The sequence below is a fragment of the Toxorhynchites rutilus genome, chromosome 3 (genome assembly GCF_029784135.1).
Source record: "Toxorhynchites rutilus septentrionalis strain SRP chromosome 3, ASM2978413v1, whole genome shotgun sequence".
Classification (NCBI taxonomy): domain Eukaryota; kingdom Metazoa; phylum Arthropoda; class Insecta; order Diptera; family Culicidae; genus Toxorhynchites; species Toxorhynchites rutilus.
In genome coordinates, this window is record NC_073746.1 from 143,982,263 (window position 1) to 143,997,640 (window position 15,378).

The 15,378-nt window shown below is 38.9% G+C and overlaps 1 protein-coding gene across 1 annotated transcript in view; it reads left to right on the top strand.

Annotated features, from left to right (window-relative positions):
* The first annotated feature begins 212 nt into the window (after positions 1 to 212).
* Positions 213 to 15,378, top strand: part of LOC129779383 (guanylate cyclase 32E) — a 51,029-nt gene continuing 35,863 nt past the window's right edge. The window contains exons 1-2 of the mRNA XM_055786816.1: positions 213 to 471; positions 13,992 to 14,348. Coding sequence (XP_055642791.1) covers positions 14,085 to 14,348 — 264 coding nt within the window. The 5' untranslated portion in view covers positions 213 to 471; positions 13,992 to 14,084. The remainder of the gene's footprint in view (positions 472 to 13,991; positions 14,349 to 15,378) is intronic.

Below are 15,378 nucleotides of genomic sequence, written 5' to 3' on the forward strand. Positions count from 1 at the left end.
ATGTGCTCCAAGCTCGGCGAGAGCGGTGAGATACAGACGAAACATTGCCGAGAGCTAGATCGTTGTCATCATTGTCTATCGTTTTCTGTGTATCCGGTATCAGCGATGGCTCGTCCCTCGGAAGCGCGCAAGGAAAACCTTTCCATGTTGGCAACATTCGCCTATATAAAGCAACAAGTTACGGATGTTTTCCCTCAGTCGATTGGAGGACTCTTGCACTGGCAGAGTTCGCACACGGAACGGAAACGGAACCAATTGTAGTGAAGTAGCAAAGCGGTGGATACTGTTTGCGAGATGGAGTAATGCGGATGGAATTTCCCTTGTTGACACGGATAACAGCGAAATGTCCTGTTGACATAGTTTAGAGTTTCCAATAAAAGTTCAATTAGTTTCGATTAAAGTTTGTGACGTGAATAAGATACTTTTGCGGCTGGAATGTTTGGAAATGGCAAATGTGACTAATTTGATTAGGTGGGTAGAATTATATCCTGCTCGGACCGGGAAATAATGCACGTAGCAATTAACTGATCCCAGTGGGATCCAATACGTTGACAGAAAAGAATCATCCAACGGAGAAGAAAGTGTGTTCCAACTAGTTATTCGATAGCCGCGTGATAAGGTGTTTTCGGTGTTTCAAAATTCTATGCTGCCTGTTTGTGCAAAATATCCTATTACAACGTTTAGCCTTACGTAGCTAATTCCTTGTTTTTTCAATTAGAACTTTATAATTTTAGCCCACTTAGCTTTGGGCATTATGCTCGGGTGATTTATCTCATTTATCAAACACGTTATTTAATTAACTAAAAACTTTACAATGTCCCTAACCGGTCAGAAGAAACGAGGTGTTCGAAGATTGAAAATTGAACTTCTGTTTATCGTCGCTCAGATAAGGGAAAATTGACTGACTGAGATGTGAATAAAAGTTCAAATTACCTTCATCAGTACTCATGAAAAATTGTAAGGTGAAGTAAACGTATTTGTTCGGGCGTTACTGAGCGAGAAGTTTAATGAGCTACGAAATTACCCAAGTGTGAATGGATAATCCTGGTTTGATTTATTATCATCCACCATGTGATGGCCGTAGGCTAGTGTATGCCAGCCAACTGAACGTGAGTGTATGATAAGAATAATTTACTTTATAACTGCCACCAAGAATTTACTACATAATTTTAAGTTTTTTTTATTACAATTCTAGCAAGTCAAACTCATAACTAGGAATGTCATTTTCCGTACTCCAACTGAATTGGAATATCTGAGTTGATAATATACAACGAAATCGGATATGTCGCTTCACAAATACGAGCAGCATATCCGATTCGGGGTGAAATGAAAAATGGAAATTGACGAGAAAAAATGATGCTCAATTTAAAGCATATCGAATTTTCACGATTTCCCAGCCGGACCCGGCATTCCTGTGCCAACATTTTTCTTTTTCGACGCCTTTCTATTTCTGGATGCTGAGAGATTAATTAAATCAGAGGTGTAACTACGAAATGCAAACCTTCATGTTTTTTCCTTTTTTGTTTGTTGGTAAAAAGTAAAAATTTGGGGAAACCGGTATGCCGTGCCATAGTCATGAATTTGTGTGCAGTAAAGACAAACTTTTGCAGATAAGCTTTAAATTGATAAGTGATTTTGATAAAACAACCAAACAAAAGGATTTACAAGTATGACTTTACGGATTAATAATATGTGGCGAATATCGTAGTGTTGTAACTATGTTGAATTGTGTGTACTTCAGCTTCAGAACGTAGGACAGCTCATTTGATTGATGTGTATTTAATCAATATTTTTATGTCGAATTTTATATCGGTAGACGACATTTGCTGGAAGTTTCATTGTATTTTTTTTCTGATTAAAAGTGCATCTGATAGTCATCGTTTGATTGTCAGAATGATTATTCGTTCCGATCCATGGAGTTGGTCCTTCCTGAAGAGCGGGTATAATCTTATGAACGATAGAATATTGGCTTGATAATTGAGAAGGAGGGTTAGACCATCAAGAGACAAAGAGACATCACAAGAAACATTTGGTTGGTTAGTTCTCGATTTCAGCTGAAAATTTATGTTTCATTTGTATCGCAGCGACACTCTTAGAGAAGGGGTGAGAAGTGTCGAACCATCGTAGAAATATTTGTTGTCCCCTAAAACCTCCACATGCCAAATTTGATTCCATTAGCTTGATTAGTTCTCGAGTTATGTAGCCCCTTCCTTAGAAATGGGGAAGGAGTCTCGAACCATCATAGAAATATTTATTGTCCCCCAAAAATATCCACATACCAAATATGGTTCCAGGTTGAGTAATGCAGAAATTTGTGTTTCATTTGTATGGCAGCCCCCCCCACTTAGAAAGGTGGAAGGATTGTTGAACCACCCTAGAAATGTTTCTTGCCCCTTGAAACCACCACACACCAAATTCCATTCGCTTGATCAGTTCTCGAGTTATTCAGAATTAGAATTTGTGTTTCATTGGTTTGCTGACTCCCCCCACCCCCTCCTTAGAGAAGAGGAATGAGTGTCGAATCACCATAGAAGCATTTCTTGTCCCCTAAATTAGTTTTCGAGTTATGCAGAAATTTGTCTTTCATTTGTCAAGACCACTCCCCCCTGGACAGGGGGAGGCATCTTGATCCATCATAAGAACCTTCCACGGCCCTGAAAATCCCTACATACAAATTTTCACGCTGATCAGTTTAGTAATTTTCCAATCTATAAAAATCAGACAGACAGACTCCATTTTTATATATATATATATATATATATATATATATATATATTTATATATATACTAGCTGACCCGGCAAACTTCGTCTCACCCAAACATTATTTTTTATCATCAATACCTTCAAACATTCATATTTTATTACTAAGCGCACGTTCATGAGTCCAATCGCAGAACTGTTCATTCTTATAATCGACCTTTTAAAATTACCTTTTACTATAAAACTCCTAGTGCTTCTACCAAAATTCGTCAACATAATATCAGATTATTTTCAGACACAATTCTCGTTCAAGATTTTACAACCACTTGCAAATATTTCTCCGTTACATAGAATAAATGTTTGATACAGAAACTATGATACAATAAAAATAGTCCTAAATCGGACAATTGCTTCCTCGAGTTTTGCTCTCATCAACACATTCGGCGATCCATTTGTATTTATATAGATAAAAGAAGATACAGGAGTGATCAATTTCCCCCTAAGGAGGTGAGAGGAGTTTCGAAACCCCATAGAATCATTTAATGCTCCCTAAAACCACCATATACCAAATTTGGTTCAATTTGCTTGAGTTATGTAGAAATTTGTGTTTCATTTGTATGGCAGACCAGCCCCTCCTCCCCTTAAAAAAGAAGAAGAAGTGAAGAACCACCATAGAAACGTTTATCGACCTATATAACCTCCACATGCCAAATTTGCTTGGTTAGTTCTCGAATTATTCATAAATTTGTGTTTCATTTTATGGTAGCCCTTCTTAGAGAGGGGAAAGGGGTGTCAAACCACCATAGAAACGTTTATTGATCCCTAAAACCACTATATGCCATGTTTGATTCCATTTGCTTGATTAGTTCTTGACATATAGCCCTCCCCCTTTAGAGAGGAGGAAGAGTGTCAAACCACCATATAAATATTTCATATGCCAAATTTGATCCCATTAGCTTGATTAGTTTTCGAGTTATGCAGAAATTTGTGTTTCATTCGTATGGCAGCCTCTCCTTAGAGAGTCGGAAGCAGTGTTGAACCACCTTAGAATATGGTATATTGAAATTTGATTCCGTATATTGAAATTTGATTCCGTTTGCTTGATTAGTTCTTAAGTTATGCAGAAATTTATGCTTTATTTGTATGGCAGTCCCCTCTAAGAGAGGAGGAGGAGTGTCTATTCACCATAGTAACGTTTTGGGCCCCTTAAAACCTCAATATACCAAATTTGGTTCCATTTGCTTGATTAGTTCTTTAGTTATGCAGAAATTCGTATTTCATTAGAGAGGGAGAGAAGTACCTATTTACTATAGAAACGTTTCATGCACCCTAAATCCGTTACATGCTAAATTTGGTTCCATTTGCTTGATTAGTTTTCGAGTTATGCAGAAATTTGTGTTTCATTTGTATAGAAGCCAATCATAATTTTTCAAAATTTCATATCTCCATTTTGGGTTTTGAGTCCGACACTACACCACTATATTTATTTATTTATTTATTTATTTATTTGGTAAATCAACAGACACTTTCTGTCCTAATGATATTAATGAAAATTTCTTATCATAACAATGAAATTTCGCCGAACCGCACTTCGTGAAATATGGTAGTCGAAACCCGAAGCTACTTTATTGAACAGCCGCTGCAGGCCTTGAACGGCTGAGTTGCATCCATAGCTAGTACGACGGAAAGGTACTCGAAGGAAGACGTAGTTTCGTAGAGTTCGAGATTGAATGTTAAAATTGATGTTTTCGAGGATCACTGGGCATTCAGTCCTAGCCATCAAGACGTCATGTGCTCCCGTGGCCGAGTGGTTAGCGTCATAACTAACATGCCGGGTGTTCGGGTTCGATTCCCGTTCTGGTCGGGGGAATTTTTCGTCAAAGAAATTTCCTCCGACTTGCACTGTGATCACGCGTATTCTAGAGCTTGCCATTCAGAATGCATTCAAGGCGTGTTATTTGGCATAGAAATCTCAACTAAGTACTAATAAAAAATGACGCAAGTAATACTACGCTGAGACGGCGAAGTTCCTCTAGGAACGTTAGTGCCATTGAAGAAGAAGAAGAAGAAGAAGATCAAGACGTCATATATCAATAAGGCGCGGTTTAGATCTCTCCGTACATGTAGCGTTTCTAGACTTATTAGTTGGCATCGGCTCTCGTAACTTGGAAGATGACTTCCCTGAGGTATTCCTGATGTAGCCGAAAATTCAACAGAGAGGCCATCGCCAATTTTCACCGTGAGAGAGCGTCCGGTCAAATAGGATTTCAACCAATGCAGGAGATTTCCGCTGAAACCAAGCTTGTCTAACTTTTGCACTGCAATATCGTGGTTGATTTTGTCGAAGGCGGCTGACAGGTCGGTGTAGATAACATCCGTTTGGTTCACACCATTGGACATTCCATCGAATATGTACGTTGTGAAAGAGAGAAGATTCGTTGTGGTAAATCGGAAAAATGTATGCTCTCTTCCAAAGCGACGGAAAGATACCCGTTGACAAGGACAAGCTGAACAAATTCCGCATTGGAGACATCAATCCAACAGCACATTTTTTAAAAATCAATGATGGGATTCCATCCGGTCCAACAGATTTCGAGGATTTCAATTTGTTGAACGCTGACATCGATGCGGAAAAAAGAGTTGTTCTGAAGTAGAACGCTTCTTGTGGCCATTGAGAGTTGCTCTTGAGAAAGGCTCTCATTTGAGAAAATGCTTGAAAACTTCGCTGAGAAAAGATTGCAAATCCCTTGAACATCAGACGCGCTTTGTCCGTTAAGGAACATAGATAATGGAAGTCCCGACTCTTTACGTTGCTCATCGACGTATTTCCAAAATGATTTTGGATCTCTTCTAAACTTTCTTTGAACCCCACGTAGATATATTGCATGGCATCGTTTGCACGTTCTTTGGTACTGATGGTTCAGTCGTAAATAGTGTTGCTTGAAGATTGGGAGACGGTTCTTTGAATATCTCCTGAGTGCAGCCCTCTTGGCAGTTTTGAGTCGTCGAATTTCGATGGTTTGCCACGGTTGGTGAGTAGATGAATGTCTATTTTTCTTAGGAACATGCCTGTCAATTAGGTAGCTCATGATGTTCGTGAAGGTTTGAACAGCACCGTCCACGTCGTCCTTGTCCAAAATTGCGTTCCAGTCAATATTCAAGACCACATTAATTATGCTACTGATGTCAGCATTTTTAAAATCGTAGTAGACGGCGATAGGAACGGCGCTGAAACTATTCGCAGAGACTTCCAGTGCTAAACATAGTGGAGGGTGATGAGGTACTAATTTCACAAGAGGCGCTGGTGCTACCGATAGTGTTGGAGCTTCGTCAGTTTTACTCGCAAAGCAAAGGTCGAGCATGCGGCCGTTCTCATTACTAACGGAATTGATTTGCTGAAGCAAGTTGGAGCTATAGCCGTCTAATAAAGCGTTCGTACCCGCATGAAATGTCGATTTGGCCGGATCAGCGAACAGAAATCTTCCAGACCCTATTCGCCACTTCAGATCTGGGAGGTTAAAGTCACCAAAGGTGATAATTTCATCTGCTGGAAGCGCACGTGCAGCTATTGTTGACAGCGATTGTAGATGAACGTCGATCAATGCGGTATCTCGAATGCGATCGGGAGGAACATACACAACGCAAATATATAAAACTCTCGCTGCTAGTTTTATCGAAACCCAAACTTGTTCGACACACGACCATGCGTTTTCAGCAATCAGCTGGGCTTTCAAACGTCGATGGACAGCTATCAGAACGCCACCTCCAGATGACTTAATACTGTTGAACTGATCTCGGTCCGTTCGGAAGACTTCGTAGTTTTGCCCACAAACTTGATTGGACAGAGTGCGGTCATCAAGCCAAGTTTCCGTCAAAGCGATGATGTCGTAGTAATCATCAGAACAAGCGAGAAAATAATCGTTGATGCAGGTGTTAATACCACCAACATTCTGGTAATAAACACACATTTTTCTACACCGACGTACGCTAGAAGGCGAGGATTCATCAGCAGGATCGAGATCAGTAACTTTTTGGTACTTGCCTTGAGCAGGTGGGTGGGAAACCCCTGGCCGCACATCGACAGCAGGACCGGAACGACTCCGCCGACAGGATAGATCAAAAAGCAGGACTGTGTCTAGTGGACTAGGGGTTCCCATGGAGCTATCATCAGTGCATTCCGGTTCACTTAACAATCCAGCTGAGTATGATAGAAGAACTGTACTATCCTTATATTGTACGGGATCGCTGGAAACGGGACGGAATTCAGGAAGCGAAGAAGCGATATAACATTCGTACTTGCCTGAATCAGCACATTTAAAGACCCCCTCACCAACTCCGAACACAGGAACGGAACGGCTGCGGTGGTTGCTAAAATCGGCACAAGTGAAAAAGTTGGGATGCTCGACTGTGTCAGGTGGTTTGGGGGCTTCCATAAAGACGTTAGATGTGCGTTCCGTTACTAGATGAAATTGTGGACAGGACGAACGGCTCGAAGCATGACTCATTGCGTTGAAGCTGTTACTGGGGTTCCTTCGCCAATCCGCGGATGTTTCACTGGTACCCAAAAATCCTTGTTGGTTTCCTGCGACTCGAATTCCCTGAGGTATATTCCTTTAGGCCAGATTGATGGATCCAAAGCCGTTTCCTTCAGCTGCAAATCTACTCCGATTTTGAATGAAATAAATGCATATTGATTCAGATCAGCATCTTTTCGCACGAGTTTTCGAACATCCACGGATTGTTCGGTTTGTAGACAGGATTTCACTAGCTCAGAGACATCATCCTCGGTGACATGGCGGGCAATCCTGGACAGGTAAATCCAGAATTTCTCCGGTGGTTTTGGCACAGTCTCAACGGCCCGTGTCTGTTTCTCTACGGATTTGGTACCACTAACAAGTTTAGTACTCGGGTGGGCTCTTGGTGTTTCCCGCTCCGATTTGTCACGAGTTCGCTTAATCCTCGGCCATACGGGCTTCTCACGATTTGGTTCAAAATCATTAGAGTGCAGTTTTTCAGTGAGTGATTTCGTCAACTGTTTAGTTTCATGTAAATCCTCCTTCAATTCCGAGAGCGAACTATGAATAACCTGGGAAACAGCTGATGATTTAAATTTTGATTTACTCAAACAGAAAAAATAACATGGTTTTGAAAATCACATATTATGTAAAGTGAAATATGCTCTTTCAAATACCGCCAATAAAATTTGTTTATATTTGCCCCAAAAAGAATGAAGTCGGTATATTCCCAAGTTCTGCATCGCAAAATGTTTGTATTGGTAAGTTCTGAAAGTCTTTTGAAGATAGTTTGCATGTAGAATTTGAAATCTAAAAGTTAGAACAAAAAAAAAACAGTTTTTTTTATGGTGATCCTAACGCAACTTAGAAAAAAGGCGCTATATCGGTTTTTTCAAGAGATAGAAGAAAAATTTGTTCCACAAAGATGTCCAAATAACTGGGGCTACAACATTGTCGAACCATTTTTAACCACTATCTATAAAAATAAGAAAGTTGTATTTTTTTATTTCATCGACAATTTTGGTCCCCCTATTTTTGATAACATAAAAATGAGCGCTCTATCATATCTAACAACTTTGTCGAAGACAGTTTCTGTCTAGAGAACAATTGTTGAGCTCTTAATGCTAATTTCCACTTAAATGCACCTTCTGGACCATTGTGCATTGGTTTAAATCTTTAATTACGTAAAGTCTAAGCTCAAAAGCAATAACTATCCATCGCAGATGCATCTCGATGAAGATGTAGGGCATTCTTCGAACGAAATTTGAAATCTCATTGCAAATTTCTTTCAGGAAGTATATACCACATTTTCCGAAGAAAATCGCGATGGGGACTACTTTTCATTTTTACCGGAATATCCAAATGACATCTCGGTAAACTATCTTTCACAACAAGAAATATGCCATGCATTGAAGAAATTAGATGGAACGAAAGAACCAGGACCTGACGGAATAGCACCTGTGTTTCTGTAGAACCTGGCTGAGGAACTCACCCTTCCCTTATATTGCATTTTCAATATGTCACTACAAACTGGAATATTCCCAGAAAAATGGAATCAATCTTTTTTGGTACCTATCTTTAAATCAGGCGCTAAATCTGACGTACGTAATTATCATGGAATTGTCATTATCTCTTGCATTCCTAAACTAAAGGGTGTGTCACATCAAATTGCATCACGGAAAAAACGCTGTAGAAATTTAATTTTTAGGAATTATATCTTCAGCTTTCGCTTTAAAATCAGATAAGAGTGTATAGATCACGTTGGCCATGCTTTACTGTCAATTTTTCGTAAATTTGGAAAAATGTCGTCGAACGAAAAAGAGCGTCGTGAATTAATCCTGTGCACTCATTTCGAGAATCCGGAGTTGTCACATCGGGACATCGGTAAGATGCTGGGAATCGTCCAATCCACGGTCAGCAGAGTACTAAAACGATACTTCGAGAACCTAACCATCGACCGGAAGGTGAGGAACGGCAAAAATAGATGCTCCGTCAGTGAAAAAGATCACAAGCGCGTAGTTAAGCAGTTTAGACGTGATCCGAGAAGTTCGGTCCGGGATGTCGCCAATAAGCTGAATTTGTCAAGTTCATTCGTCCAGCGGACCAAGCAGCGGGAGGGCCTGCGTACATACAAGGTTCAGAAGGCTCCTAACCGCGACGAAAGGCAAAACATGGTGGGGAAGACGCGAGCCCGGAAGTTGTACACCGAAATGCTGACGAAGCCGCATTGCCTGGTAATGGACGACGAAATCTACGTCAAAGCGGACTTTCGTCAGCTGCCGGGCCTGTTGTTCTTCTCCGCAGAGGACAAATTCAACGTTCCGGAGGAGATTCGCATACAGAAACTATCCAAATTTGCCAAAAAGTACATGGTGTGGCAAGCGATCTGCTCCTGTGGAAAGCGGAGCGCCCCCTTCGTGATGACCGGCACGGTAAACGGGCAGGTTTACCTTAAGGAGTGCCTACAGAAGCGCTTACTACCACTATTGAAGCAGCACGAGGGCCCGACCATCTTCTGGCCGGATCGCGCTTCGTGCCACTATTCAAAGGACGTGTTGGAGTGGTACGAAGCCAACGGGGTCACCTTCGTGCCAAAGGAAATGAACCCGCCCAACGCGCCGGAGCTTCGCCCAATAGAGAAATATTGGGCGATTATGAAGCAGGTCCTCCGGAAGAACCCAAAAGTTGTCAAATCGGAGGCGGACTTCAAGAGAAAATGGATTTCTGTTAAAAAAAACTACAACCTGACGTTGTACAAAAACTTATGGACGGGGTAAAGAGGAAGGTACGAGCATACGGGCTTGGGCTCGAAGTATGAAAAATGGAAAACGCCAAAAGTTGTTTAATAGTTTTTATTTTACTGTCTAAAATTTTCAAAAGGATCGGTCTACTGGGCGAATTTCTACAGCGTTTTTTCCGTGATGCAATTTGATGTGACACGCCCTTTATTCGAAGCAATAGTGAATGAGAAAGTTTTTCAACAAGTAAAGAATAGAATAACGTGTATGCAACATGGCTTCTTCAAAGGCCGCTCAACTACAACTAAATCTCATTTGTGACTTTTATTTTGAATGCAATGGAAAATGGCAAACACGTAGAAGCTCTTTACACTGACTTCAGTAAAGCACATGACCGCATCGACATTCCATTACTACGTAATACGTCTTGGAGATCAAAATGTAGAGAAATGTGAAATAATTAGAGATCTAGGCGTCGTCCAGGACTGTAAACTCACATCCATAGAACACTATAACTCTGTAATCAATAAGGCAAATAATTTGTCAAACGCTTCTCACATAACTTCTAGGACCCATACACAATTAAGCTTTTTTATATCATATACGTAGGGCCCATTCTGGAATAATGTAACATCGTTTGGAACCCGTATATGGTCGTACATGAAGAACGCATTGAGTCAGTCCACAAACAGCTTCTCTTATTTGCACTCCGTAAGTTGAACTGGACCTCATTTCCACTTCCTTCATATGAAGCACGCTGCATGCTCATAAACATCCAAGCACTAAAGGAACGTCGTGAATTTGCAATGCATTCTTTTGTTAATGATCTAATTTCGCAACGAGTACAATCAGCTGAATTACTAGAAAAATTAAATTTCTATGTACCTGGGCGTCAACTGAGAACACGCAATTTGTTTCTAACCAAAACATCCAGAACAAATTATGCAAACAACGCTCCTATCAATCGCATGATGCGTATATGCAATCAGCACTGCGAATTAATTGACACAACAATGAATAAAAAACGGTTAAAAAGAAACATGTACATGTACCGTAGTAATAATATTTAACTTAAGAAAACATTGTAACATTAATATATAAGTATGTAGTCTACATTTGTTTGACAAAAATGAATAAAATAAAAAAAATATTAAAAAAGGTGTTCTTCAACGTTTGCAGAGACCTAGCAAAAACCTTATATCAGAAACACTTTTCTTAACATACAAATCTGAAACGATTTTTCCAAGCTGACGGAAATTTGTTACATTGTTTTGATTGATGCATGTGCCCGTTTTTTCATTCTGGATACAATAAGTTGTTTCGTGAAAAAATTAACATTTCGAATTTAGAAGATGGTTTGAATCTCAGTAAATAGCGTCTCAATTATATGCTATATAGCAAGCAAGCCAAACATGATGTATTTGAATATAGCAAGTTTATCTGAGAATTATATTACAATGCACAATGGTCCAGGAGATGCATTTAAGTGGAAATTAGCATTTAGAGCTCGATAGTTATTCTCTAAACAAAAACTGTCTTCGACAATGTTGTTACATATATTTTCATGTTGCCAAAAATAGGGTGACCAACATTTTCGATGAAATAAAAAATCTATCTTTCTTATCTTTATAGATAGAGGTAAACATAGTTCGACAATGTTGTAGTCCCAGTTATTTGAGACATCTTTGTAGAACAATGTTTTTTCCTATCTCTTGAAATAACCAATATAGCGCCTTTTTCCTAAGTTGCGTTGGGGTCACCATTAAAAAAAAAACTGTTTTTTTGCTCTAACTTTTATGTTTCAAATACAACCTGTCTTCAAAAGACTTTTAGAACATACTGATACAAACATTTTGCGATGCAGAACTTGTCAATATCTCAACTTGACTCAAATTTATTGATATTTCTTCCCAAAAAAATACGTTCTCTTCAATAGCTTTCCATTCTTTCTGGGGCAGCTTTAAATGCTAATTTCCACTTAAATGCATCTCCTGGACCATTGTGCAATGTAATGTGGAAAACAGGCCGCCATAATTAATCTTTCTATATGAATTTCATGTTGTTGGTGGACAATTTTTTCATCATCATGGTATATCGGGTGGAAAGTTCATTTTCAGCCACCACTCACAAAAATTACTACTGTTGCTATTTACGGTGTAGGTGTATTCTAGAACTTGCCAAAATGCAATCAAGACAAATCACACGACCACGAGAGCCATCATCCTACCCCTCTAGCGCCCTTAACATGCAATGAATTTTAATATACATCTAACTCTTCCCAAAATAGAGACTCTTACAATTACAATAAAACTACAATTACAGTATCTTACCCGATGATCGTTAATGTAGCCGGCCTATGATAATGATACTTTATTTGTCATAGCATTACATGGCCTTATCACGATTAAAATTGTAGAGTTGAGAATCGCTCTCGGGCAATGCTGTTATAAGCTAGGTGTTGAACACTGCTGTCCGTGCCCCAACGTTCATCATAAGTGAGGCAAAATAATCTCCAGACAGCCTTGGAAATCACGCACAGATTTTTACGCGAACTTCCAGTTATTTGAATATCTTTTTTTTAAAGTTACAACTGATTTTCCTAGAACGAATGAAAGTTAAAATAATGATCACACCACGGTTAATTAATATATTCTCCAATTTCTTTAAAAGCGAAAAAATAATTATAGTTTATAAACAAATATAAAATAAATTTTATAAACAAATAATTATACTTTATAAACAAATTTTCATCGTTGTGTTATTTTTTAGAAATAATTTTTTAATGTTCAGAATTTTTACATTGTACATGGAATAAATAACGCGGCTTTTATCCAGATATATTGCGTCTGACCTTCGGATATATACAGCGTGTTGTTTTCATAGAGATATAGAACTTGAAATTGTAATAAATCAGAATGATGTAATGGCCATGTATTTGGCTATATCCGAAAAATAACTTTTGAACTTCACCACTTCTAGTTTTCTTGTAGGCGGCTCAATCGAATTTTTCACTGCAAAAAGCGCTTTCTAGAAATCATTGAACTGCATACTGTAAAAACTACCTTTGCATCGGACATTGATTGAGTAAATTTTATATTTCAGCTGTAATTTTCCTCCATTTCAGCGATTCGATAATTGTTCAAGTGGAACCGATAAGAGCAAAGGTTGAGATGAGATACTAACATGAATTAAGCTCAAAACGTACTTCCGAGCATCGCAATTGTCGTATTGCCACAGAATAACCAAACGAAATGCCGTTACATTACTAAATCGCTTAAGACCAGAAACATTTTCGCGATAATTAATGTTCATAAAACGTAGTCGTTTTGTGTTCGGTCTGCAAGTGTTATATATCGCTGAATTCCACCCACCGTAATTTACTCTTCGGTCAATGTCCTTTGTGTTGTGCTGCACGGCGTCTACCAACGCTGGAATTAGGCGAATCAGAGTTATGTGATATTTACCCTTGGTAGATACTCAAATATGTAACCGAATATATCCACACGAGGCGGAGCCGTTAATGTCGGGATGTTTGCCTGAGAGAACGTGATTGTGCCCAGCTTAATTGATCTATCACCTCGGGATATAATATCAGACTGACAGACTTAATTTTCCTGGATTTATGTGTTTCCTGACAGGAAACACGTGTGATAGTCATTGAGCTAAAGTTGTACGCTAAATTGAGCCCATAAAGTTTACGACACGTTGGACAAACAGTTGATAAGCAATCATAATTATTTTAGGTATTGGTGTCCGAACTCTAGTTCCGATATGCTTTCATTACTTGCGCTTCAAAAAGCATTATTAGCATTGAAGAGGCGTCAAGATGACAAACAACAGCCTAAGGATTATTGCTAAGGTTATTGCTACCATGACTGACGTGTTTACTGAGTGCTATTTATTTTGTGATTCCCATAATTTCGGCGGAGTGGAATTCAGAGGAAGTGAATCTTTATCGAACTGGGAGCATCTCATTTTATTACAGCGGCATCAATACATTTGCCATAATTGACCAATGTTTATCGTTCTATTTATTAGCTTTCCTCTGTCGTCAACATCATCATCACCAACAAGTTAATTATTGACGAATGAGTCGTGAAGTCGAGAATCGAGAGACCCATCAAAACTAAAATGGAGCTCGGCAATCAGGAAGCTCATCGTTTGAATCTACTGCTGTTAGTGGTAGCCAAAATGTCCTGCCTGCAGCTGTCCATTGGAACGTCATTCATATTCCTGCGGCAGCCGCATGCTGCCAAATGTGATTGTCAGCACATTGGTGATTACAGCAATGGTAGTGCGACGATGGCTTTGGCTTTTCCAGAGAAATTTATCTCCTCAGCTGGCGCGGATAATGAGGTGCATATAGGATTCCTCGCGGGATATACACATTCGAAGGTATGTTGTGCTTCTGCAGAGGGAGGTATTTTATATACTTATTAGTTGAAATTGTTTAATTTGATAGTTGAGAGGATACGTCAAACTGATTTGATGCAACATATTTTTACCATGCTCAGGAAGTAATTAATTTGTGTCCCGACGATAGTTTGCAATTTAGTTGCCTAATGTTGTTGTTTGTTTTCGAGGAACATTTTGTTGGTGTTGTAGTAGAACCGTACACAAAGATGTAGACGGATCTATAATATTGTTTAAGTTTGTTAAGGGTTTTGTTTAGCTATTCCATAAGCGACATGGATGATTGTCTCACTGAAAATTGTAGCCTGAAACAACTTGCAGATTACGGAGTTGTGTCTGTTATTGGAATAGAATCTGATCAGCAACACCCTTATAAAATACTTTTAACAATTTGAACTATTGGAACAGGAATTGAGTTCCTTATCGCAAAATAATAGACTCGTATCTTTTTATTTTTTCATTAGGGAGCCCATTTTAATTTTAGGGTTGTTGGAAAAATATTTTTTTCCCTTTTTCAAAAAATTACTTTTTTCAAAAATACATAAATTCTGAACTACTAGACCGACTTAGATGAGCGACATATCAAATTAAAGCCAATGAACTAGTCTTCTTTGGAAAAGTACTGCACATGCGAAAAAAAATATTTTCTTTTCCCAATTATTGATTTATTAGTTTTTCATAGTTTACACAACTTCGGAGCCAAGAGCGAAGTTTTATACTTTTTCTGGAACGTTTAGTTTTTGACGTAGGATTACGTCTTTCGGGAACATATTGGGGTACAAATTGAAAATCGAAAATCGAGCACATCGTGACACTGTCCAATTTCAAACGCTCATATCTCAACCATTTCATGATGGATTGATTAAATTTTTGGGTCAATCGATTTTGGTACTCCATAACAATTTTTTATATTGAAGAAAATAGTGTATGTCATGAAACTAACTATCGAACAATTGAAAAAAACCTCAACCCCTATCCTAACGGAAATACCCACTTCTGATTGGTCGAATTT